The 23112-nt window shown below is 46.4% G+C and overlaps 1 protein-coding gene and 2 pseudogenes across 1 annotated transcript; all 3 read right to left on the bottom strand.

Moving 5' to 3' along the window:
- Positions 1-231: 231 nt before the first annotated feature.
- LOC126068850 (melanoma-associated antigen B4-like) lies at positions 232-3647 on the bottom strand (annotated as a pseudogene).
- A 1249-nt stretch (positions 3648-4896) lies between these two features.
- LOC126068849 (melanoma-associated antigen B2-like) lies at positions 4897-5913 on the bottom strand. Its single transcript, XM_049871539.1, has one exon. It carries the CDS (start codon positions 5911-5913, stop codon positions 4897-4899), a length of 1017 nt encoding a protein of 338 aa, XP_049727496.1.
- A 14932-nt stretch (positions 5914-20845) lies between these two features.
- LOC126068848 (melanoma-associated antigen B2-like) lies at positions 20846-21873 on the bottom strand (annotated as a pseudogene).
- Positions 21874-23112: the final 1239 nt, after the last annotated feature.

The raw sequence follows: 23112 nt of genomic DNA, 5'->3' as shown, positions 1-23112 counted from the left end.
AAATCTATGGACAGAGGCTGAGGTTTAGTTGTCTTAGAATTCCAGGAATATCAAGGACTCTTCTTTTTTTTTTTTCCCAGGAGTACAAGCTCAGTTAACGTTTGGAGAATAAAAGAGCAGGTAGGTAAGAAGACAAATAATAAATTTAATAGATTGAATTTCCTAAGCAAATCCATGTATGTATCACAGAGTCTCACCAAAAGAAAAGTGAGTCATCTGCCTCAGACTTGACTAGGGGTGGGAAGAGCTGTTGCATGGGGCTCTGGAATGTGTACTGGCCCTTGCAGTAGGATCAGCCATGGCTGCAGCTCTTTCTGGAGCTCTCCTTTGCTCATATCTCAAAGCCCCTTCATAGTGAAGTGGGAGAGCACTGGGAGCTGCATCATACACCTTGGCCAAAAATTTCGGGACTTTCATCTTGCTGGTTTCAGCACGGGCACTGGGACCCCACAGGAACTCATAGCATGGAGGATCACTGTTGGGCACTTGCCAGTACTCCAGGTACTCTTCCTTCACCAAATCTTTGGTTAGGAGCTACCTGGGCTCCCCATAGATGAAGTGCCCCCTGCCATCGTAGATCCCCAACACTTTCAGGAATTTCTAGATCTCTTCCACAGTGGCCCGGTTGCCATTCTTGTAGATCACACCCAGGAGAGGCATCAGGAGCCCATTCTTAGGAAATTCCCTTTCCCATTAGCTCTTGTACACAAAGCACCTGCAGGAGCAGTGGTGGTGGATGGGGCTCTCTGAGGTAAATGTGAACAGCAGGGGAGCTACTAACAGTGGCTCCCTATTTCTCCTGGAAACCAAAGGTTGACCAACTTACGTATTTCCACCTCTATCTTGTGATTCCAGCTACTGATTGCAGACTCTTGAACATTTCCAAGGATATCCCTATTCTGATGCCTTGTTAACTGGTTCTAGATCACAAAAAATGATTCAAGAATTTTTAATTTGTTTTACAAAACAGAAAGGCTCTCCTGAATCTGAAAAAGAGCAATACATGTATGAGGGTGAATTTAGATTCTGACTCTAAATAAACCTTCAGTTAAAAGGAACAATATTTGAAAAATACAAAAAATGTGCTAAATCTACAATTTGCTAAAGTATAAGAGAAACATAAGAAGATATTGACATGCTCCCTCCAGCCCCACCTCGCCTCCACTACTTAGAAGATTAAAGCCATTGGCAACAACAACATGAAGAATCTGCATCAGACTTTACTAGGGGTGGGAGGACATGCTGGACTTCACTACGAAAGGGGCCCTTGCCCTGGCATTAGGGCGAGGCCTGTCCCATTCTCTGCCTGCAGCTCTCTCTTCTTCATTCTACATATTTCCTCATATACGTCTTGGCAGGCACTGGAGTCGCTATCACTGATCTTGCCCCAAAACTCCAGGACTTTTTTCTTGTTGGCTTCAGTGTGGGCTCTGGGACCTCACAGGAATTCGTAGCGTGAAGGATCACTGTTCGGCACCTGCCAGAACTCCAGGTACTTTTCCTGCACCAAATCTTTGGTGATGAGCTTCCTGGGCTCCCCAAACATGAAGTGCCACTTCCCAACGTAGATCCCCAGCACATTCAGGAATTCCTACATCTCCTCCTCGGTGGCCCAGTCCCCATTCCTGTAGATCATGCCCAGGAGAGGCATCAGGAGCCCATTCTTGGGAAACCCCTCGCCACCAATAAAATTCTCTTCCTTGGCGATCTCCATTTTGCTGACAAGGGCATAGGATTGACCTTTGGAGTCGACTTCCTTCAGGTCAAGCCCAAAGACCACCTCCATGTGTACAGAGGCTCTCCTCAGGATGTCAGGGAAGTGCTCCTTGTGCCTTTTGTTGATGATCTTCATCATTTCTGCCTTCGTAATGGGCTCTTTCATTTTATATTTGTACAGCAGAAACTGCAACAACGTGCTCACCCTCCTGGTTACAGGGTCTCTTTGAGACCTCTCAGTGGGGGCTGGGGCCACAGAGGAACTTGGACCTCCCTCATCTTGGCCCTCGGCTCCTCCAGCAGCTCTTGTGCCCGAAGCAGCTGCAGCAGCAGTGGTGGTGGGCGGGATGCTCTGAGGCCCCTGGGGAATGCCAGCAGTAGGGGAGCTCCGGGGAGTCCCCCCAAAAGGAGGAGAGGAAGAGGAGGGGACCCTTCCTCCCCTGCTGCAGTGGCCTGAGCCACTGAATGTTTTCCTTATTCATAACTCACTTATTTTAGTATTCACATATTCTGGCTATACAGTCCAACTCAATGCTCTGGGCACAGTGTTATTCATTTTCTACCTGAGAAACATTTTGTAGTGGAGAGAAGAACAGTGAATTAAGAGACACATGGTAAGCCTCTGGCTGGGAGGAGTGAGGGAACAGTGTGGCTCCACAGGGATTCAGACCACAGGTCTAATCTAGTTTGCTCAGGTACTAGACTTGCAAACTCAAATACATTACCAGACTCTCTGAGCTCCAGGTTCTTCCTCTGTGAAGTGGGATTGATAAGCCCTGTCTTCTAGAGCTGCTGCATTGTGTGCAAGGTATGAGAGAAGCACCAGGGAAAGTGTCTGTGCATATAGAATCTTTAAAGAATGGCACTTATTACTATGATTATTTTGACACCACACAATACCACCCACCCACCTGAAAATTTTTTGTTTTGTTTTCTCCAGGGCTTGTAAGAATATGCAGCGCTCTAAGACAAAGAACCAAATGAGAAGACTACTACTTAGAAAGAAAAACCAAGTAATATTTTACAATACCTCCTTGCCTTCCAGTCAATTCCAATTAAATGCAACCCCATATAGAACTGCCCTATAGGGTTTCCTTGGCTATAAATTTTAAAGAAACAGATTGCCAGGTCTTTCTTCTGTGGTGCCACTAGATGGGTCTGCACTGCCAACATTTATGTTAGTAGTCAAGGTCAAAGCATTTTATTGCTCCTTAGGGAGTGTCATAACAGTGCTGTTATAACATATACCACAAGTGGAAGGCTTTAACAAATAGAAATTCACTTTCTCACAGTTTAGAAGTCTAGAAATCTGAATTTAGGGTGGTGGCTTTAGGGCAAAGCTTTAATTCTCTGTTTGCTATGGGGGAAGGTCCTTGTCTTTCTGCAGCTTCTGTTTCTTGTTTCCTCGAAGGTCTTATGTGGCATGGCAACTATCATTCCCCACTTGTGATTACTTGCTTGCTCAATCACCTCCTTTATATTTCAAAAATGATTGGACTTAAGGCACCCCCCAGAGGGGGAAAAAAAAACACTGCTGTCCAGAAGATTCTGACTCATAGGGATGGAACAGGACAGAGTAGAACTGCCCATAGCGTTTCTGAGGCTGTAAATCTTTACAGAAGCTGACTGCTGCATCTTTCTGCCCTGGGGAAGGTGTTGGGTTGATTTAATACATGCCTTACAATCCCCTCTCTTTAACATAACACGTATTCCCAAATTTCATTATAAGGATAGTTACTGGGCCATTATTTACAGCACTTGTTTTGGAGTGACATGGCGGGTAAATTCAATCCATACTAGGGGGTATATTTTTAATGTGCATGTGGGTAGGCTGTCCTAGTTTAATACAACACAAAGCTCCTAGAAGTGCTGTCAAGGACCAACAATTTCCCCTCTAACTGCCCTTCCATCTATGTCACCCCAGTTTTCATCACCACGGCCAAAACCTCACTTGGTGTTTGCCAAATGACACTCAAGACAACCTCATTTTACTGTCCTTTGAATGGCATGGCTTCTGGATCCCCCAGCCAAAGGCAAAAAGCTACTAATACTGGCTTCCTTACACGGAGTATCTCCCTATTTCTCAGAAACCCTGGAAATGATATGCATAACACACACAGTCAGCACTTGTTGTCAAGAGCACTGGGACAAGAACACAGGTCAATTTTTAGTCTTGCCCCAGACTTCTCTCTGGTTTTCCCCCAATCTCAGAGGCAGTGTGAAGAGCTGGTTTCCATTCCAGGCACAGCCCTTCCACGCTGAGACACATGATGGGAGTATCTGACCCTATGCACCCCTCCCACAGCCTCATCTGTACTCGCCTCTGCCACCAGCCTCACCCCTACCTGCTCTTCTCACCCCCTACCCTTCCTAACCCTATGTTTCCTAACTTAAAATTCCTCCAGTGCAGACTGAGAGAGCAAAATTTCCCGAGGCCCCAGAATAACCTGCCTCAGGGCATTTAGAGGGAACCGTGAAGTGCTCACACCTTTTCTACTAGTCCTGAGGTCTTGGAGAGTATCTCAACCTCCTCCTTGTATCAAAGCTGCTGTTAGACTCTAAAGTCTATACACAGGGCTTTGACACCTTTGCCTAAAGGCCCCAGTATTAGCATGAAGCCTTTGAAAGAGCAGATGCTCAATTACTCTTTGGGGAAAATAAGAGCCAGGGAACAAGAGGTCAAATCATCAGGATTTATTTTCTACAACAGCCTTGAATAAGCTAAACAAATCCTGGGACGTGTTTTTTTTACTTTTATCAAATGGAATAAAGGAAACCAAGAATTGACCAAAATTTATGTTTATCCACCTCTATCTTGTGATCCCAACTAACTGTTGTGCATATCCTTAAATATTTCTAAGAACACTTCTATTCACATACTACGTTAACTAGTTCTGGATTCCTAAGAAAAGATTCAAGGGTTTTCATTTTATTTTACAGAATATAAAACTCTTAACTCCTAAATCTGAAAGGCAGCAATAAATGCATGAGGGTACCTTTAGATTCTGAATCTTAATAAACATTCAATTAAAAAAAACATTTGAAAAATACAAAAAACGAGCTAAATCTACAAGTCACTCAAGTATAACAGGAATACAAGAAGACATACATGTGACCCCTCCAGCTCCATATACTTAGAAGATTAACAGCCATTTTCAATGACAAAGTGAGGAATCTGCCTCAGACTTCTGTAGGGTTGGGAGGGCCTGCTGGACTCTCCGTGACACTAGTCCCGGCCCATTCTCTGCCTGCGGCTCTCTCTTCCTCATCTCCCCAAGTTTCTTCATAGAAGACTTGGAAGGCATTGGAATACGTATCCTTGACCTTGGCCGAAAACTCCAGGACTTTTCTCTTGGTGGCTTCAGATTGAGCTCTGGGACCCCACAGGAATTCGTAGCATGGAGGATCACTGTTGGGCACCTGCCGGTACTCCAGGTACTTTTCCTGCACCAAATCTTTGGTGATGAGTTTCCGGGGCTCCCCAAAGATGAAGTGCGTCTTCCCATCGTACACACCCAGGGCATTCAGGAATTCCCACATCTCTTCCTCGGTGGCACGGTTTCCACTCGTGTAGATCATGGCCAGGAGAGGCATCAGGAGCCCGGTCTTGGGAAACCCATTGCCACCACTCAGATTCTCTTCCTCAGTGATCTCTAATTTGCTGACAAGGGTATAGGACTGACCTTTGGAATCGACTTCCTTCACGTCAAGGCCAAAGGCCACCTCGATGTACTCAGAGGCTCTCCTCAGGATCTCAGGGAAGTGCTCCTTGTACCTTTTGTTGATGATCTTCATCATTTTTCCCTTCGTAACGCGCTCTTGCATTTCATACTTGGACAGCAGGAACTGGGACAACATGATCACCCTCCTGGTTAGAGGGTCTCTACGTGACCTCTCACTGGGGGCTCGGGAAATAGAGGAACTTGGACCTCCCTCATCTTGGCCCTCGACCCCTCTAGGAGCTCTTCTGCCTGAAGCAGCTGCAGGAGGAGTGGTGGTGGATGGGGCTCTCTGAGACCCCTGGGGAGTGCAAGCAGGAGAGCTCTGGGGAGGCCCCCCGAAAGGAGGAGAGGAAGAGGACGGTGACCCTTCCTCCTCTGCTGCAGTGGCCTGAGCACCCTGGACACTGTGGGTGTCACTTTGGGCCTGGCGGCGTTTCTCGCGGGCGCGGAGCTTACTCTTATGACCACGAGGCATGATGACCCTCTTCAAGGATAGCAGGCAGGAGAGAGAAATGAGGGCAGGTGATGTGGGCCCACTGGAGGAGGGAGGCTGAGAAGGTGTGCGCCCTGTAGCAGAGAGATGCCTCCTTGGCTTTCACAACCGACACCTCTGCAGGATTTTTGAGGACACTGCTCTAGGACCTTACAAGGTTCCTATTGTCCCAGTCAGGACTCTGTAGAGGAAATTAGAGGAAGGATTAAGTTGCAGATTGGGGTTTACTGGGGTGACAGCAGGGGCTGACAGTAGGGACTCTCTTTATGGGGTTATTGGGAGTTCTTCTAATTTCACTCCTAGGGCCATCATATCAACTGCTGGCAGGGCCAGAGCATCTCCCCTCTACTACTATGACCCTAAAACCTCAACTCCCTCTGGGACCCACAAGCAGAAACTGAAGGAGCAGCTCAGCCACCACTCCTGGCAGGGCATCTCAATGATGACAGCACACCGGGGCCTGTTCTGTCTGGGGTTCCCTGGAGGTCTCAGTCCTCTACCAGGGTCTTCACCATGGCTGTCCCCTTTTACCAGGTCCCTCACCTCCCCGAAATGCCCTGGCAGTTAGTGAGTACAAGTCACTACGTAACCATACCGAGGTCCTCCAGGTCTGAAAACAGTGTTGGGGCTCAATGTTTCCCCCTTTCTTCTGAGAGGAGTCACCTCATCAGGGCTCAGTGTCCACAACTTGACTCCTATTAGAGACCGTGTCTCCTGCCTCTGCTGAGTACCGCGTTGGTACCCGTTACCATCGAGTTGATTCCCACTCATAGCGACCCTATAGGACAGAGTAGAACTGCCCCATGGAGTTTCCAAGAAGTGCCTGGTGGATTTGAACTGCCCACCTTTGGGTTAGCAGCCACGGTACTTAACCATTACACCACTAGGGTTTCCACTCCTGAATAAGCTTCTCCATTAGTCTAAGGATTTCATGTCCCTGAGATCATCCTTCCCTAGGAACAAACCAGGGGGCACCTTAGCCTGACACCTCTGACCATGGCTCTCTTGGGACAATAGCAGTAGGAGGCTTTGCTGCACCCTCCTCTCTTCTTGGGGGAAGGGAGAAGAGGGGTTAATTCCCTAGTGCCTTCTAAAGGATTTTTACCTTCACTTGCACCATAATCTGGGATCTCTCTATCTCATGAATTGGGGCTTAAACGAAGGCCCTCATCTCCCTCAGATACTCCAGGGAGAAGTCCAGAATCACCTGAACTTGCCAGATTTGTCCTGGGATTCCAGGGCTAATGGCATTAGCAAATCCCACTGCAATCCTCCCCATTTTGGGTTGAGTGGTCCCAATGCATTAATTATGTCTTCCCTTCACTCTACGCCATTCCTGGAACCCCACCCTCTGCTGTCATGAGGCCACATCCCTCAGACCAAAAACCACACCTTCCTGAGACCTCAGAGTTGAAAGTCAGAGTGAGCCATTCCCTTTGCAGGCTGTTTTGGGAATCCTAGGGCTGGCCATGGCGGCAGGGGTTCCCTGACCCCAGAGTTCTCAATTGGTGACCCCTTCATTCCTCACTCAGGCTTCTAAACTTGTTTCCGGGTAGGACCTGGGATTCCTCCCTCTACTAACCTAAGCCCGTCCGAAAGCAGGGGTAGGATTGATGGCTCACATCAAGGCCCTCACCTCCATAGTGGGAAGTCGGGGTGCTGCACATCTCGCTACCCCTGCCTGGGGGCTCCCAGAGCTGAGAGCACGGGTGGGTTGTGGGCAGCCCCTCTTTTGCGGGGAGGCCTCCTCATCAGCACTAAGGGTCCCCGCCTGCAGTTAGGGTCTAGCTTTCCTACCTCTTGAAAACTGGGGTGCTTCCTTGGGCCAAGGCCTGCCAGTCCCCGAGATTCTCCAGGTCGAAGTCGGCCTGGTGGCCTTGAGACTGGAGGTTGGGAGAGACTTGGTGGTGCCTCCTCTATTCTGGGTTAGGTGCTCCTTTTAGGTCACACTCAGGGTCCTCACCTGGACTCTGTCCAGTCCTGAGACTCCACCCTCCTCTGATAATAAGCCGCGCCCTCAGATCAGGGGCTGCAACTTTCTGGCACTTCCTGTGCGGAGACAGGACGCCAGGATATGTCACATCCGGCCAAGGCTGGATGGGGCCCTCTAAGGGCCAAGGCTATTGGGGGGATTCCGAGGACCGACAGCAAGGGCGGGACCCCTGGAACCCCACTGTGCAGACTCGGGTGGTCCCTTTATGCTCACTCAGGTCCTCACCTTGATACCTATCAGAGTCTGGGGATTCTGCCTATACACACCTGAGTCACAGGTTGAGAACAAGACCCTCAACTCATAGAGACCCTAGAGGGAGCCTTCAGGGCGTGCCTCGTGCTACCCCTGCCTGGGGCTTCACAAACGTACCGGCTGGGTCAGCGCTATGAGAGGACCCTGTTTTGGGGGTAGATCGCCCCTTTAACACTCATGGTCCACACCTTATTCCAGTTAGGGACAAGACCCCACCCTCTGCATAAAAGGGGCTGCCCTTTGGACCAAGGCCTTCCCTTCCTGACACCCTTAGTGCTGAAATGAGGGGGCACTTCAGGCTGATAACTGCCTGGTGCTTTCCAGGATCAAAGCAGGGGCTGAGCCCTGTAGGGGTCTTTCTCTTGATGGGGGTCCCCTCAAAACACACAGGGTCTTCACTTTGACTCCTGTTAGGTCCTAAGTCTATTCCTGCTCGAGAACTGTAACTGCTCTCCCTTCCACCCCCCATTAGACCAAAGTCTTTGCCACACAGAACCCCTACAGGAGGAAATAAACGGGCGCCTGAGACTGACTGCTTTGCAGGGACCTCACACAGCAGTGAACAGGGGTGGGACTCTATGAGGAGCCCTTTGTTTTGTCGATCCTTTCATAACATGAAGGATCTTTATCCTGCCTCATACTAGGGTCTAGGTGTCCTCCTCTGCAAAACTAGGGCCAACGGCAATGTACCAAGGACCTGAGACAATCTCTGCATAGCCATTTCTGGGAAGGAAATGAGGGTAGTGCTTAGTCTGAATCTCTGAGCTGTGCTTCCCAATTCAGATAGCAGCGGCAGAAGGGACTTTGTGGGGCCTTCTCTGTTCTGGGGCAGATGGTTCCCTCATTCCTCAGTCAGGGTCCTCACCTTGACACCTGTCAGAGAGAGACTGGAGAAACCCCAAGAGATTGGTCCTAAGACACCCTTATGATCAGTACTGAAGTCACTCCTGAGGGTCATCCTTCAGCCAAAGATTAGACAGGCCATAAAACAAAGCAGTCCAAATGGGCACACCAGCCCAGGGGCAAGGGCAAGAAGGCAGGAAGGGACAGGAAAGCTGGTATTGGGGAACCCAAGGTCGAGAAGGGACAGTATTTGACGGGTCATGGGGTTGGCAACCAATGTCGCAAAACAGTATGTGTATTAATTGTTTAATAACAAACTAGTTTGCTGTATAAACCTTCATCTAACATACAATAAAAAATTTAAAAAAAGGCTTTAGTTTCCCAGTAGAGAACAGATACTAATGGATAAGATATGAAGCAAAGCGTAAGTGGTGAGGAACTGGACTCAGGTTAAAGACTTTTTACTTTACATCATAGTAAAAGGGTAGCGAGACAGACCCTTAAAGATAAAGGAGACTTACATTCTTTTTATTGATGCAGAAGTTACTGTCAGAGCTCAGACTGAATTCCTAGGTTTCTTTATATGTGTTCTTAAACTAAAGTATAAGCGCTCAGAGCACAAGCGCTGGAGAAAGGTCTGAATTCCATCACTTACTGTGACTTAAAGCAAATATCTTAATGTTCTCTGAACCTCCATTTCTGCATCTGTAAAACGGGGTCAATAGTAGGGTTAGTGTATGCACTAATGTATGCTAAAAGATTAACATGGAAGATGCTACATAGAAAACTCAATAAATTTTAGCTATCATCATTTTCTTTGTTCCATAAAGATAGCTCCTATGTCTGTTATTGCTCACTATTTTATGCATTATTGGTTACCACAGTCCCTACACACAGTATGCTTATATAATTATGTGGTAGATAAGTAACTACTTGGTAGGAAATAAAATATTTGGGAAGGAATGGAAGAAAATAAAGCAGAAGCTAGAAAGGTTATATAGTTAACGTACAGATTTATGTTACATAATAAACCCTGCCAAAATTCAGTGGCTCAAATCAACAGCCATTTAGTTGTTCGTGAGTCTGTGGTTTCAGTTGGGATGGCACATCTCTGCACCATGTAGTGTTGTCTGTGTTCACTCCTGAGTTTGTGGTCACCTGGTGGTCCACGGCCTCACTCACATGTCTCTTGCTTGGCTGGCTGTCTTTCTGTTGGCAGGGGCAAAGGAGATATCTAGGCCATTCAGCAGGCTAGCCTGCATTTGTTCACATTGGGTGGTGGTCACATGGTATCTCAAGAAAAGTAAGAGAAGGCAAACCCCAGTGTCATGTCTTTTCAAGTCTCTCCTTTGGTCATGTTTGATATTATCCCATTGAGAAAAGCAAGCACTATGGCCAAGCCCAGAGTCAGTATGGGAAGGAACTTCCCAAGGCTTGAACAAAAGGGAGGGTAATCAGTGTGGCCATTTATGCACAGGTGGAAAAAATGCAGCAGAGAGATCTCATGATATTTGAGCATATTTACTGCAAAGGGAAAGTTGCTGATGAAGGAAAGATGAGTTCATAGGACCAAGAATTATTAGGAGCTAAAAGGGTTCCTGGATGTCTCTTCTTCTGAAACTAAAAGGAGAGAGGAAGTGATGGGTGTAAAAGGGAGACATGGCCCTTAACAGAAACTAAGGCAGTTCACAGCCTTACCAGTTACTGTTGAGTTTACTTCAACTCATTGCAACCCTATGTGTGCCAGGGAAGAAATGTGCTCCACGCAGTTTCCAATGGCTGATTTTCCAGAAGTGGTTTGCCAGGCCTTTCTTTCAAGGCACATTTGGTTGGTCTCAAACCTGCAACCTTTTGATTAGAAGCCCATCGTAAACCACCAAAGAACTCCCAGTTCACAACAACATCCTCTATTTAGTGAAGTCTGATGTCTTGGTCATCTTGCTAGTTTCCTTTTAGCTTATGTCTATCCTTTTGGGTGCTCCCTAACACATCTATCCTAGGCCACATTCCACCAGAGATGCAAACATCTCCTTCATGTTTGTATGAGTTTAGAAGACTCCAAGCCCGGAAAGCATTTTAAAATATATTAAACATAACAGCACTAGAGGAGGTACTTTTTGAGTAAGCCTTCTTGCTGATTCTCCACAAATTCTAGATCATCTCAGTTTGACTCTGTGGTCTATCCAAAACCAAACCAAACCTCTTTCAGTCAAGTTTATTACAACTCATGGCAACTGATTGTGTGTCACGGTACAACTGGGTTTGCTCCATAGGGTTTTCAATGAGTGATTTTTTGGAAATAGATTGCCAGGCCTTTGTTCTGAGGCACCTCCGGATTGACTCAAGCCACAAAATATTTCCCCCAATGAATAAACTGCTCGTTGGGTTGATGCCATGTAGAGCTAGCCTTAGATCCAATTACCTTTTCCCACTGTTCACTTTTAAAAGGATACTTATTACAAAAAAAATATTTTAATGTTATCTTTTTCTAAAATTTTGTTGAATTTCAGAAGATATTACTTTCAAATTAGGTTTAAAGTTTTGTTGAAAAACTACTACATAAAATTCAAATAGTAAAAAACTGTTTAAATGGAAAGAATGTCCTCTTTCCCGAAGACGACTACTGTTAAAGAGTTTTTGTATCCTAGTGGTAACTTTGGTGATGGGGAAGACAGTACACAATACTGGGGAAGCCAGCACAACTTATCCAAGGCAAGGCCATGGACGCTCCATAGACACATCCAAACTCCCTGAGGGGCCAAGTTACAGGCTGAGGGCTGTGGGGTCCATGGTCTCAGGGAACATCTAGTTCAATTGCAATAACATAGTTTACAATGAAAATGTTCTATATTCTTACTTTGATGAGTAGCATCTGGGATCATAAAGCCTGTCAGCGGCCATTTAAGATACTCTACTAGTCTCACTCCTTTGGGAGTAAGGGAGAATGAAGAAAAATAAAGATACGAGGACAAGATTAGTCCAAAGGACTAATGGACCACAGCTACTACGGTCTCCACCAGAGTTAGTCCAGTACAACCAGACGGTGCCAGGCTACCACCACTGACTGCTCTGAGGGGCATCAAGAATAGAGAGTCCTGGGCAGAGCAGGAGAAAAATGTCGAATAAAATTCTACTCACACACACACACACATGCACACAAAACACACTTAGTGTCTCACAGAGACTGGAGAATCCCAAGAGTATGCCCCCAGAGACCCCTATAGCTCAGTACTGTCGTCACTGCTGAAGTTCACCCTTCAGCCAAAGATTAGGCAGGCCCATTAAAAAACAATGAGTCTAAATGGGCACACCAGACCAGGGGCGAGGACGAGAAGGCAGCACTGGACAAGAAAGCTGGTAACAGGGAACACAAGTTCGAGAAGGGGAGAGTGTTGATATGTCTTGGGGCTGACAACCCTTGTCACTAAACAGTATGTGTATTGTTTAATAAGAAACTAGTTTGCCCTAGAACCTTCATCTAAAGTACAATAAAAAAAAATTAGTTTCCTCATAGAAGAGGACAGATACTAATAGACAAGACATGAAGCAAAGTCTAAGGGGCAAGGAAATGGAGTCAGAAGAAGACTTTTTATTCTGGATCACAGTAAATGGGCAGCTAGACAGAACCTTTAAGATACAGAAAGGAGAGTTAACATTCTCTTCACTTACGCAGAAGTTACTGTCAGACCTAAGACTGAATTCCTAGGTTTCTATATAACTGTTCCTAAACTAATGGATAATGGTCCAGAGCACAGGTGCTGGAGAAAGATCAGAATTCCACCACTTACTGTGACTTAAAGCAAATATCTTAACATTGCCTGAACCTCCATTTCTGCATCTGTAAAATGGGGTCAAGAATAAAATTCATGTATGAACTAATGTATGCTAAAAGATTAACATGCTAGAAGTTACATGGAAAACACTCAATAAATTTTAGCCATCATCATTTTCTTTGTTCCATAAAGATAGCTGCAATGTCTGTTATTGCTTCCTATTCTATGCATTATTGCTTTCACAGTCCCTATCACGTAGTATACTTATACTATTATGTGTTACATAAGTGAGTATTTGATAGGAAATAAAATGTTTGGCAATGAATGGAAGAAAATGCTGTAGCTGGAAAGGTTATATAGTTAAGTAAAGATTTATGTCATATAACAAACCATGCCAAAATTTAGTGGCTTAAAACAACAGCCATTAATTTGTTCATGAGTCCGTGGTTTCAGTTGGGATGGCACATCTCTGCACCATGTAGTGTTGTCTGGGTTCACTCCTGAGTTTGTGGTCAGCTGATGGTCCATGGCCTCACGCAGATGTCTCTTATTTGGCTGTCTGTCTTTCTGTTGGCAAGGGCAAAGGAGGTATTTACGCCATTCAGCATTCACCATCCAGCAGTTTAGCCTGCATTTGTTCACATGGTGGTGGTCACAAGATATCTTTAAAAGTCTCTACTTGTGTCATGTTTGCTATTATCCCATTGAGCAAAGCAAACACTATGGCGAAGTCCAGGGTAAGTATGGGAAGGGGCTTCCCAAGGCTTGGACAACAGGGAGGGTAATCAAGGTGGCCACTTATGGACAGGTGAAAAAAATGCACCAGGTAGATCTCATGATACTTTAGCATATGTACTGCAAAGGGAAATTTGCTGGTGAAGAAAGGAAGATAAACTTCTGAAAGGAAAGGCAAGTTCATAGGACCAGGAATTTTCAGGAGCGAGAAGGGTTCCTGCATGTCTCTTCTTCTCAAACTCAAAGGAGAGATAACGTGCTGGGTATAAAGGGGAGATGTGGCTGCCAAGAGAAAATAAGGCACTTCACAACCTTACCAGTTAGTGTTGAGTTGATTCCAACTCAGTGCGAACCCATGTGTGCCAGAGAACAACTGTGCTCCATAGGATTTCGAATGGCTGATTTTTGAGAACTGGATTGCCAGGACTTTCTTCCGAGGTGCCTCTGGTTGAACCAGAACCTCCAACCATTTGATTAGCAGCCCAATGTAAAGTGTTAACCATTTGCACCACACAGGGACTCCCAATTCACAGCAACATCCCTTTTTAACTGAAGACTGAAGCCTTGGTCATCTTGTTAGTTTCCTTTAGCTTCTGTCTATCCTTTTGGGGGCTCCCTAACACATCTATCCTAGGCCACAATTCCACCAGAGATGCAAATACCTCCTTCGGGTTTGTATTATTTTAGAAGACTCCAAGCCTGGAAAGCATTTTAAAATACATTAAACATATCAGGCACTAGAAGAGGTACTTTATGAATAAGTCACCTTGCTGAATCTCCACAAATTCTAAATCATCTCAGTGTGACCCTGAGGTCTGTCCTAAACCAAACCAAACCTCTTTCTGTCCAGTTGATTACAACTCTTGGCAATCCCATGTGTGTCAGGGTAGGACTAGGCTCCACAGGCTTTTCAGTGACCGAATTTTCTGGAAATGGGTCACCAGGCATTTCTTCTGAGGCACCTCTGCATTGACTCGAACCCCCAAAATCTTCACCCAATGAATAAACCGCTCGTTGGGTTGACATCATGTAGAGATAGCCTTAGATCCAATTACCTTTTCCCAGTGTTCATTTTTAAAAGGATAATTATTCTAAAAAGATCATTATTTTAGTATTATCTTTTAGAATTGTGTTGAATTTCAAAGGATATTACGTTCGAATTAGGTTTAAAATTTTGTTGAAAATGTAATACATGCACATTGTACAAAAATTCAAATAGTAAAAAACTATTTCAATGGAAAGAATATCCTCTTGCCGAACAACTACCGTTAGGAGTTTTGGTATCCTAGTGGTAACTTTGGTGAAGGGTAAGACAGTAGACAGTACTGGGGAAGCCAGCACAACTTATTCAAGGAAAGGTCATGGAAGCTCCATAGACACATCCAAACTCCCTGAGCGACCAGATTACTGGGCTGAGGGCTGAGGGGACCACGGTCTCCGGGAGACTCCAGCTTAACTGGGATAAGAGAGTTTATAAAGAAATGTTCTACGTTATACTTTGCTGAATAGCATCTCGGGCCTTAAATGCCTGTGAGCAACCATCTAAGATACTCCACTGATCCCACCCCATCAGGAGCAAAGGAGAATGAAGGAAACCAAAGACACAAGGAAAAGATTAGTCCAAAGAACTAATGGACCACAACAACCACAGGCTCCACCAGACTGAGTACAGAACAACTAGATGGAGCCCGGCTACTATCCCTGACTGCTCTGACAGTGATCACAATAGGGGATTGTGGACACAGATGGACAAAGATGTAGAACAACATTCTAGCTCATAAGAAAGAAAAAAAAAAAAAAGAAGACCAGATTTACTGTCTGATAGAGAGTGGATCAATCACGAGAGAATGTTTCCGGACACCATTATACCTCAGTACTGATGTCACTCCTACGGATGACCCTTCAGGTAAAGATTAGGCAGGCCCAAAGAACAAAATGAGTCTAGATGGGCACACCAGCCCAGGGGTGAGGATGACAAGGCAGGAAAGGACAGGAAAGCTGGTAACAGGGAACCCAAGGTCAAGAAGAAGAGTCTGTTCCCATGTCCTGGGGTTGGCAACCAATGTCACAAAATAATATGTGTACTAATTTTATAATAAGAAGCTAGTATGCTCTGTAAACCTTCATGTAACATACAATAAAAAATGAAATAATAAAAATTTAGTTTCCTGATAAAGGAGGACAGATAATAATGAACAAGATATGAAGAAACGTGTAAGTGCCAAGGAACTGGACTCAGGTTAAAGACTTTTTATTTTGGATCATAGTCAAAGGTAGCTAGATAGGCCCTTAAAGATAAAGAAAGGAGAGTTGCATTCTCTTCATTGATACAGAAGTTACCTTCAGAGATAAGAATAAATTCCTAGGTTTCTTTATATCTGTTTTTAAGTATAATAGTTCAGAGCAAAAGCACTGACGAAAGATCTGAATTCCATCACTTACCGTGACTTAAAGCAAATAACGTTCGCTGAACCTCCATTTCTGCATCTGTAAAATGGGGTCAATAATAGGGCTGGTGTATGAACTAATGTATGCTAAAAGATTAACATGCAAGATGGTATATAGAAAACACCCAATAAATTTTAGCTATCATTTTCTTTGTTCTATAAAGATAGTTCCCATGTCTATTACTGCTTATACCTCTCATGATATTTTCACATATTCACTGCAAAGGGAAAGCTGCTGATGAACAAAGCAAAATAAACTTCTGAATGGAAAGATGAGTTCAAAGGACCAAGAATTTTCAGGATCCAGAAGGATTCCTGGACGTCTCTTCCTCTGAAACTCAAAGGCGAGATGAAGTGAAGGGTATAAGTGGGGGATGTGACCCTTAACAGAAACTAAGGCAGTTCACAACCTCACCAGTTATTGTTGCATTGATTCCAACTCATGGAAACCCCATGTGTGCCAAGAACAACTGTGCTCCATGGGCTTTCCAATGACTGATTTTTCAGAACTGGATTGCCAGGCCTTTCTTCTGAGGTGCCTCTGGTTGGACTGGAATGTTCACCCTTTGGATTAGCAGCCCAATGTAAAGAGTTCCTCATTGTTCCTTCAGGGTCCTCACCCTGACACTTGACTTGTCATGGGACTCCATGCTCTGTTGACCTGAGACTGCTCCCCTCATCTAGTTCCCCGCTGACTTGGGTCCCCTGAGCTACATCCAGACAGGGCTGTTCTAGAGCTGCAAGGACTGATAGCCAGGGTAGAACTCTATGGGACCCCACTGTTCTGGCTGGGTCCTTCCATCATCCTCAGTTAGGACCATCACCTTGTTGTCTATCAGAGGCTGAGACTCCTGCATCTACTGACTTGAGGTGCCCTTCTCAGGCCAAGGCTCTCAAGTCCCTGAGAACTCTGAAGGATAAGTGAGGGGATGCTCAGCCTGACCACCCTGCCTGGGGCTTTCTAGGTCAGAGGGCATGTCATGGATTGAATTGTGTCCCCCCCAAATCCTGTGTATCAATTTGGCTCGGCCATGATTACCAGTATTGTTTGCTGGCCCTCCATTCTGTGATTGTAATTTTACGTTAAAGAGGATTAGGGTCAGATTGTAACACCCTTACCCAGGTCACAGCCCTGAGCCAATGTAGAGGGAGTTTCCCTAGGGTGTGGCCTCTACTGCCTTTTCTCTCTCATGAGATAAAATGGAAGGGGAAACAAACAAAGAGGGGAGACCTCATAACACCAAGAAAGCAGTGCTGGGAGCTGAGTGTGTCCTTTGGACCTGGGGTTCCTGCGTGGAGAAGCTCCTAGTCCTGGGGAAGATATATGAGAAGGCTGACAGAGGAGGAAAGCCTTCTCCTGGAGCTGACACCCTGAATTTGGACTTTTAGCCTACTCTGCTGTGAAGAAATAAATTTCTCTTTGTTGAAGCCATCCACTTGTGGTATTTCTGTTACAGCAACACTAGATGACTAAGTTAGAGCAGGTGCCAGTCAGTCTCTGGGTGACTCCTAAACTGTAGTGTGCTGGTTTCCCCAGTCTTCCTACATGGGGGTCTCTATGTTGGTTCCTGTATCTTTGACTAAAAACATGAGCAGTTTTTAATCAAAGAAATGGGTGCCTGTCCCAGGAGTCATGTGAGATGAGGAAGCTGCAGCACAAGGCAGGAGGCCCAGGACAGGTGGTCTATGCTGTCAGAGAAAAAAAAATCTCAGCTATCCCTTCTTTTCATCAGCCACACGTAGAGTGTCATGTGATTTCTGCTCTAATAGATATATTTTCTCCAGGCAGGGGCTCCCCAGGATGGTTTTGTGAGCCCCTCATCTTCTCAGGTCATCTGGCGTAGCATGTATAGAGGTCACCAGATATTCTCTTTCTTTTCCTTATTACTGTTGTTCTGTTAGGGGCTGTCCAGTCGGTTTCTACTCACAGTGACCCCTGTGACAGAGCAGAACTGCCCCACGGGCTGTAATCTGTATGAGGGCAGATCACCAGGTCCTTGTCCTGTGGAGCCACTGGATGGGTTTGAACTGCCAGCCTTTTAGTTAGCGGCTGAGTGCTTAACCACTGCTCCACCCGGGCTTTCTCCTTATCGTTACCTCTCATTTACTCTTACAACTCCGCCTGTGTAGTCCAAGCCAGTGCTTTGGGCACAAAGTTATTGTTTTTCTTGCCTGAGATACATTTTGGAGCAGTGAGAAGAAAAGTGACTTTAGAGACACCAAGTCAGTCTTTGTCTTGGAGGAGTGGAACAGTGTGGGCTCCAGACAAATCCGAACCAGCGGTCTAGTCCAGCCTGGTCGTGTACTAGAGTCGTGGACTCGCCCACATTACCAAACTCTCAGCGCCCCAGGTTCTTCGTCTATGAAGTGGGTTTGATAAGCCCTGTCTCCTAGGGCCGGTGCATTCTGTGAAATGCATGTGAAGCACCTGGCAAAATTACCTGGCAAATACTGGGTCTTTAAATAATATCAGCTATTACTTTATTTTGACACCACACAGTACCACCCTTGTATCTGAGAAAGTTTTGTTTTGTTTTCTCCAGGAGATGTCGGAGAATATACATCGCTCTAGGGGAAAAAAAAAAAACGGAAATCAGAAAAAATAATTGCTTAGAAAGAAAAACTAAATTATATTTTATATTAAGTTCTTGCCGTTGAGTTGGTTTTGGCTCAGTGCAACTCCGTGTGTTAGAGAGTAGAACTGCACCTATAGGGTTCTCTTGGTGGGAGTCTTTACAGAGACATTGCCTGGCCTTTCTTCTGAGGTGCCGCTGGGTGGGTTCGCACTTCCAACTTTCAGGTTAGTAATCAAGGGCAAACCTTTTTGTCACCCATTAGGTAGTGTCCAACTTATCCAGTGCTGCTCTAAGACAAATGGCACTAGTGGGTGGCTTTAACACACAAACTTATTTTCTCACAGTCTAGGAGGCTAGAAGTCTGATTCCAGGGCACCTGTTCTAAGGGAAGGCTTGTTCTCTCTGTTGGCTCTGGGGGAAGGTTCTTGTCTTTGTTCAGCTTCTGTTTCTTGGTTCCTTGGAGATCTCAGGTGGCATGGTACCAATCTTCCCCTATCTGTGCTTACTTGGTTCACTGCTTGCTCAATCTGCTCTTTTATATCTCCGTAGAGATTGAGTTAATAAAACCCCGACAAAAAATAAAATAAAAGCCCCACAAAAACACTAAACGCACTGCCATTGATTTGATTCCCTCCCTATAGGACGAAACAGAAATGCCCCATAGCATTTCCAAAGCTGTAATCTCTATGGAGGAAGAGGGCCACACCTCTTTGCAGTGGAGCCACTGGTGGGTTGACTTAAGACAGGCCCTATACTAACACTGTAACATTAACATAACAAAGAAATCCTATGCCCAGATGGGATTATATCCACAGGAATAGGGTTAGGAATCACAACAACTATTTGGGGAGGGGGGAATTCAATCCATATTAGGCAGTATGATATTTAATGTGCGTGTGGAGCAGGCTGCCTCAGTTTAATGCAACACAAAACTCCTAGAATTATTGTTAGGACCAACAACTCACCCTTCCAGCTGCACTTCCAGCTAAGTCACCCCAATTTTTATTCACATCACCACGGCCAAGAGTCTAGTCCTCACCTGGGGTTTGCCAAATGACACTCAAGGTAACCTAATTCTAAAGTCCTTTCAATGGCATGGGCTCTGGCTCCCCCAGCTCAGCACGAGAGGCTTCTAACAGTGGCTTCCTGACACGAAGGAGTAGTTCCCTATTTGTCAGGAACTCCGTGGACACACTGTGCATATCACACCCAGTCTCTGCATGTGTTCAAGTGCACTGGGACAAGAACACAGGGCATCTTCCAGCCCTGACCCAGGAGGGAATTCCTCTCTGGTTTGTCCACAAACCCAGAGTAACTGGGAAGAGCTGGTTTCCATTCCAGGCTCAGCCTCTCCAGGCTGATACACATCATGGGAGTGTCTGGCCCTGCTCACCCCCCACCACAGCCTCATCTGGACTCCCCCTGCCACACCCAATCCACTTTACCCACCCCCTACCCTTGTCCACCCCATGTAGCCTACTGTGAAAATCCACTCCCCAACACCATCCCCCCACCCCCACCATGAGAGATCAAAGTGTCCCAAGGCCCCAAACTGACCTCCCTCAGGGCATTTACACCAGAGGGATCCCTGAAGTGCACACTCCTTTTGTACTAGTCCTTAGGTCTTGGAGAGTATCTCTACCTCCTCTTATTTCATAGCTGCTCTTATACTTTAAAATCTATGCACAGGGGCTGCAGTGTCTTTGCCTAAATGTCCCCAGTACTAGCGTGAAGCCTTCCAAAGAGCAGACGCTCAATTACTCTTTGGGGAAAATAAGAACCAGTGAACAAGAACTAGAAATCATCACGATTTATTTTCTCCCATATCTCTGAATAAGCTAAACGAATCCAGGTGCATGTATATTTTACTTTTACCAGAAGGAATAAGGGAAACCAGGAGTTGACCAACTTTTTTATATATTTCCACCTTTACCTTGTGATCCCAACTGCTCTCTGCAGACACTTTAAAATTTCCAAGGTTATCCCTATCCTGATGCCATGTTAACTGGCACTAGATCATGAAAAAAGATTCAAGGATTTTCAATTTGTTTTACACAATACAAAAATCAAGCAATAAATGCATAAGGATGAATTCAGATTCTGAAACTCAGTAAACCTTCAATTAAAAAGAACATTTGAAAAATACAAAAACCGAGCGAAATCTACAAGTCACTCGAGTATAATAGGAACACAAGAAGACATACACGTGCTCCCTCCAGCCCCACCTTGCCTCCACTAATTAGAAGGTTAACAGCCATTTTCAACAACAAAGTGAAGAATCTCCATCACACTTCACTAGGGGTGGGAGGACAAGCTGGACTTCACCCTGAAAGGGGCCCTTGCCCTGGCATTAGGACCAGCCCAGGCCCATTCTCTGCCTGTGGCTCTCTCGTCTTCAATCTCCAAATTTCTTCATACAGAGCTTGGAAGGCACTGGGGTCTGTAGCACTGATCTTGGCCAAAAACTCCAGGACTTTTTTCTTGTTGGCTTCAGTGTGGGCTCTGGGACCCCACAGGAATTCGTAGCATGGAGGATCACTGTTGGGCACCTGCCGGTACTCCAGGTACTTTTCCTGCACCAAATCTTTGGTGATGAGCTTCCTGGGCTCCCCAAACATGAAGTGCCACTTCCCATCGTAGATCCCCAGCACATTCAGGAATGCCCACATCTCCTCCTCGGTGGCCCGGTCACCATTCCTGTAGATCATGCCCAGGAGAGGCATCAGGAGCCCATTCTTGGGAAACCCCCTGCTACCAATAAAATTCTCTTCCTTGCTGATCTCAAATTTGCTGACAACGGCATAGGATTGACCTTTGGAGTCGATTTCCTTCAGGTCAAGCCCAAAGACCACCTCCAGGTGCACAGAGGCTCTCCTCAGGATGTCAGGGAAGTGCTCCTTGTACCTTTTGTTGATGATCTTCATCATTTCTGCCTTCGTAATGGGCTCTTTCATTTTATACTTGTACAGCAGGAACTGCAACAACATGCTCACCCTCCGGGTTACGGGGTCTCTTTGAGACCTCTCAGTGGGGGCTGGGGCCGCAGAGGAACTTGGACCTCCCTCATCTTGGCCCTCGGCCCCTCCAGCAGCTCTTGTGCATGAAGCACCTGCAGCAGCAGTGGTGATGGGCGGGATGCTCTGAGGCCCCTGGGGAACGGCAGTAGCAGGGGAGCTCGGGGGAAACCCCCCAAAAGGAGAGGAAGAAGGGGACCGTTCCTCCTGTGCTACAGTGGCCTGAGCACCATCGACACTGTGGGTGTCACCTTTGGCCTGGCGACGTTTCTCACTGCCACGGAGCTTACTCTTGTGACCACGAGGCATGATGACTCTGGTCAAGGACAGCAGGCAGGAGTGTATGGAGGGCAGGTGATGTGGGCCCACTGGAGGAGGGAGGCTGAGAGGTTGTGCACCCCTGCAGCAGAGAGATGCCTCCTTGGCTTTAACAAATGCTGCCTTTGCAGGATTCTTGGAGGGCACTGCTCTAGGACCCCACAAGGCTCCTAGTGTCCTGCTCAGGACCCTAGAGAGGAAATTAGAGGAAGGTTTAGTTTGTAGATTGCCAGCCATGCTTGGGGCTTACCGGGGTGACAGCAGGGCCTGGCACTATGGACTCTGTACTGGGTTATACGGGGTTCTTCTAAGTTCACTCTTAGGGCCATCATTTCACCTGCTGGCAGGGCCAGGGCACATCCCCTATGCTACTCTAACTTGACACCTCAAATCCCTCTGGGACTCACAAGCAGGAACTAAAGGAGCAGCTCAGCCACCACTCCTGGCAGGTTGTCTCAGTGATGACAGCACAGTGGGGTCTGTTCTGTCTGGGGTTCCTTGGAGGCCTCAGTCCTCCACCAGGTTCTCACCATGGCTGCCCCCTTTCACCATGTCCCTTACCTCCCTGAGATGCCCTGGGAGTTAGTGAGTGCAACTCACTACGTCACCATACCCAGGTCCTCCAGGTCTGAAAGCAGTGCTGGGCTCTATATTTCCCCCTCATTTCTGGGAGAAGTCACCTCATCATAACTATGTATCCTGACCTTGATTCCTACTAGGGACCAAGTCTCCTGCCTCTGATGAAAAAGACTCTCCTTTAGTCCAAGGACCTCATGTCCCTGAGACCATGTGTCCCTAGGAACAAACCAGGGGGCACCTCAGCCTGACACCTCTGACCGTGGCTCCCCTGGGGCAAGAGCAGTGGGAGGCTTTGCTGCATCCTCCTCTCTTCTTGGGAGAGGGAAGTAGAGCAGTCAATTCCCTGTTGCCTTCTAAATGATTTTTACCTTGACTCCCACCAGGTTCTGGGATCCTTCTATCTCCTGAATTGGGCTTAAACAAAGGCGCTCATCTCCCTCAGACGCTTCAGACAGAAGTCCAGAGTCACCTAAACTTGCCAGATATTTCCTGGGATTCCAGGGCTAATGGCATTAGCAAATCCCACTGCAATCCTCCCCACTTTGGGTTGAGTGGTCCCAGTACCTCAGTCATGTCTTCCCTTCACTCTGCACCATTCCTGGGACCCCACCCTCTGCTGTCATGAGGCCACACCCCTCAGACCAAAAACTA

Source organism: Elephas maximus, chromosome X, assembly GCF_024166365.1.
Source record: "Elephas maximus indicus isolate mEleMax1 chromosome X, mEleMax1 primary haplotype, whole genome shotgun sequence".
Taxonomy (NCBI): Eukaryota; Metazoa; Chordata; class Mammalia; order Proboscidea; family Elephantidae; genus Elephas; species Elephas maximus.
The sequence above is the reverse complement of the archived record's forward strand: the minus strand, read 5'-3'. Positions and strand labels throughout refer to the sequence as shown.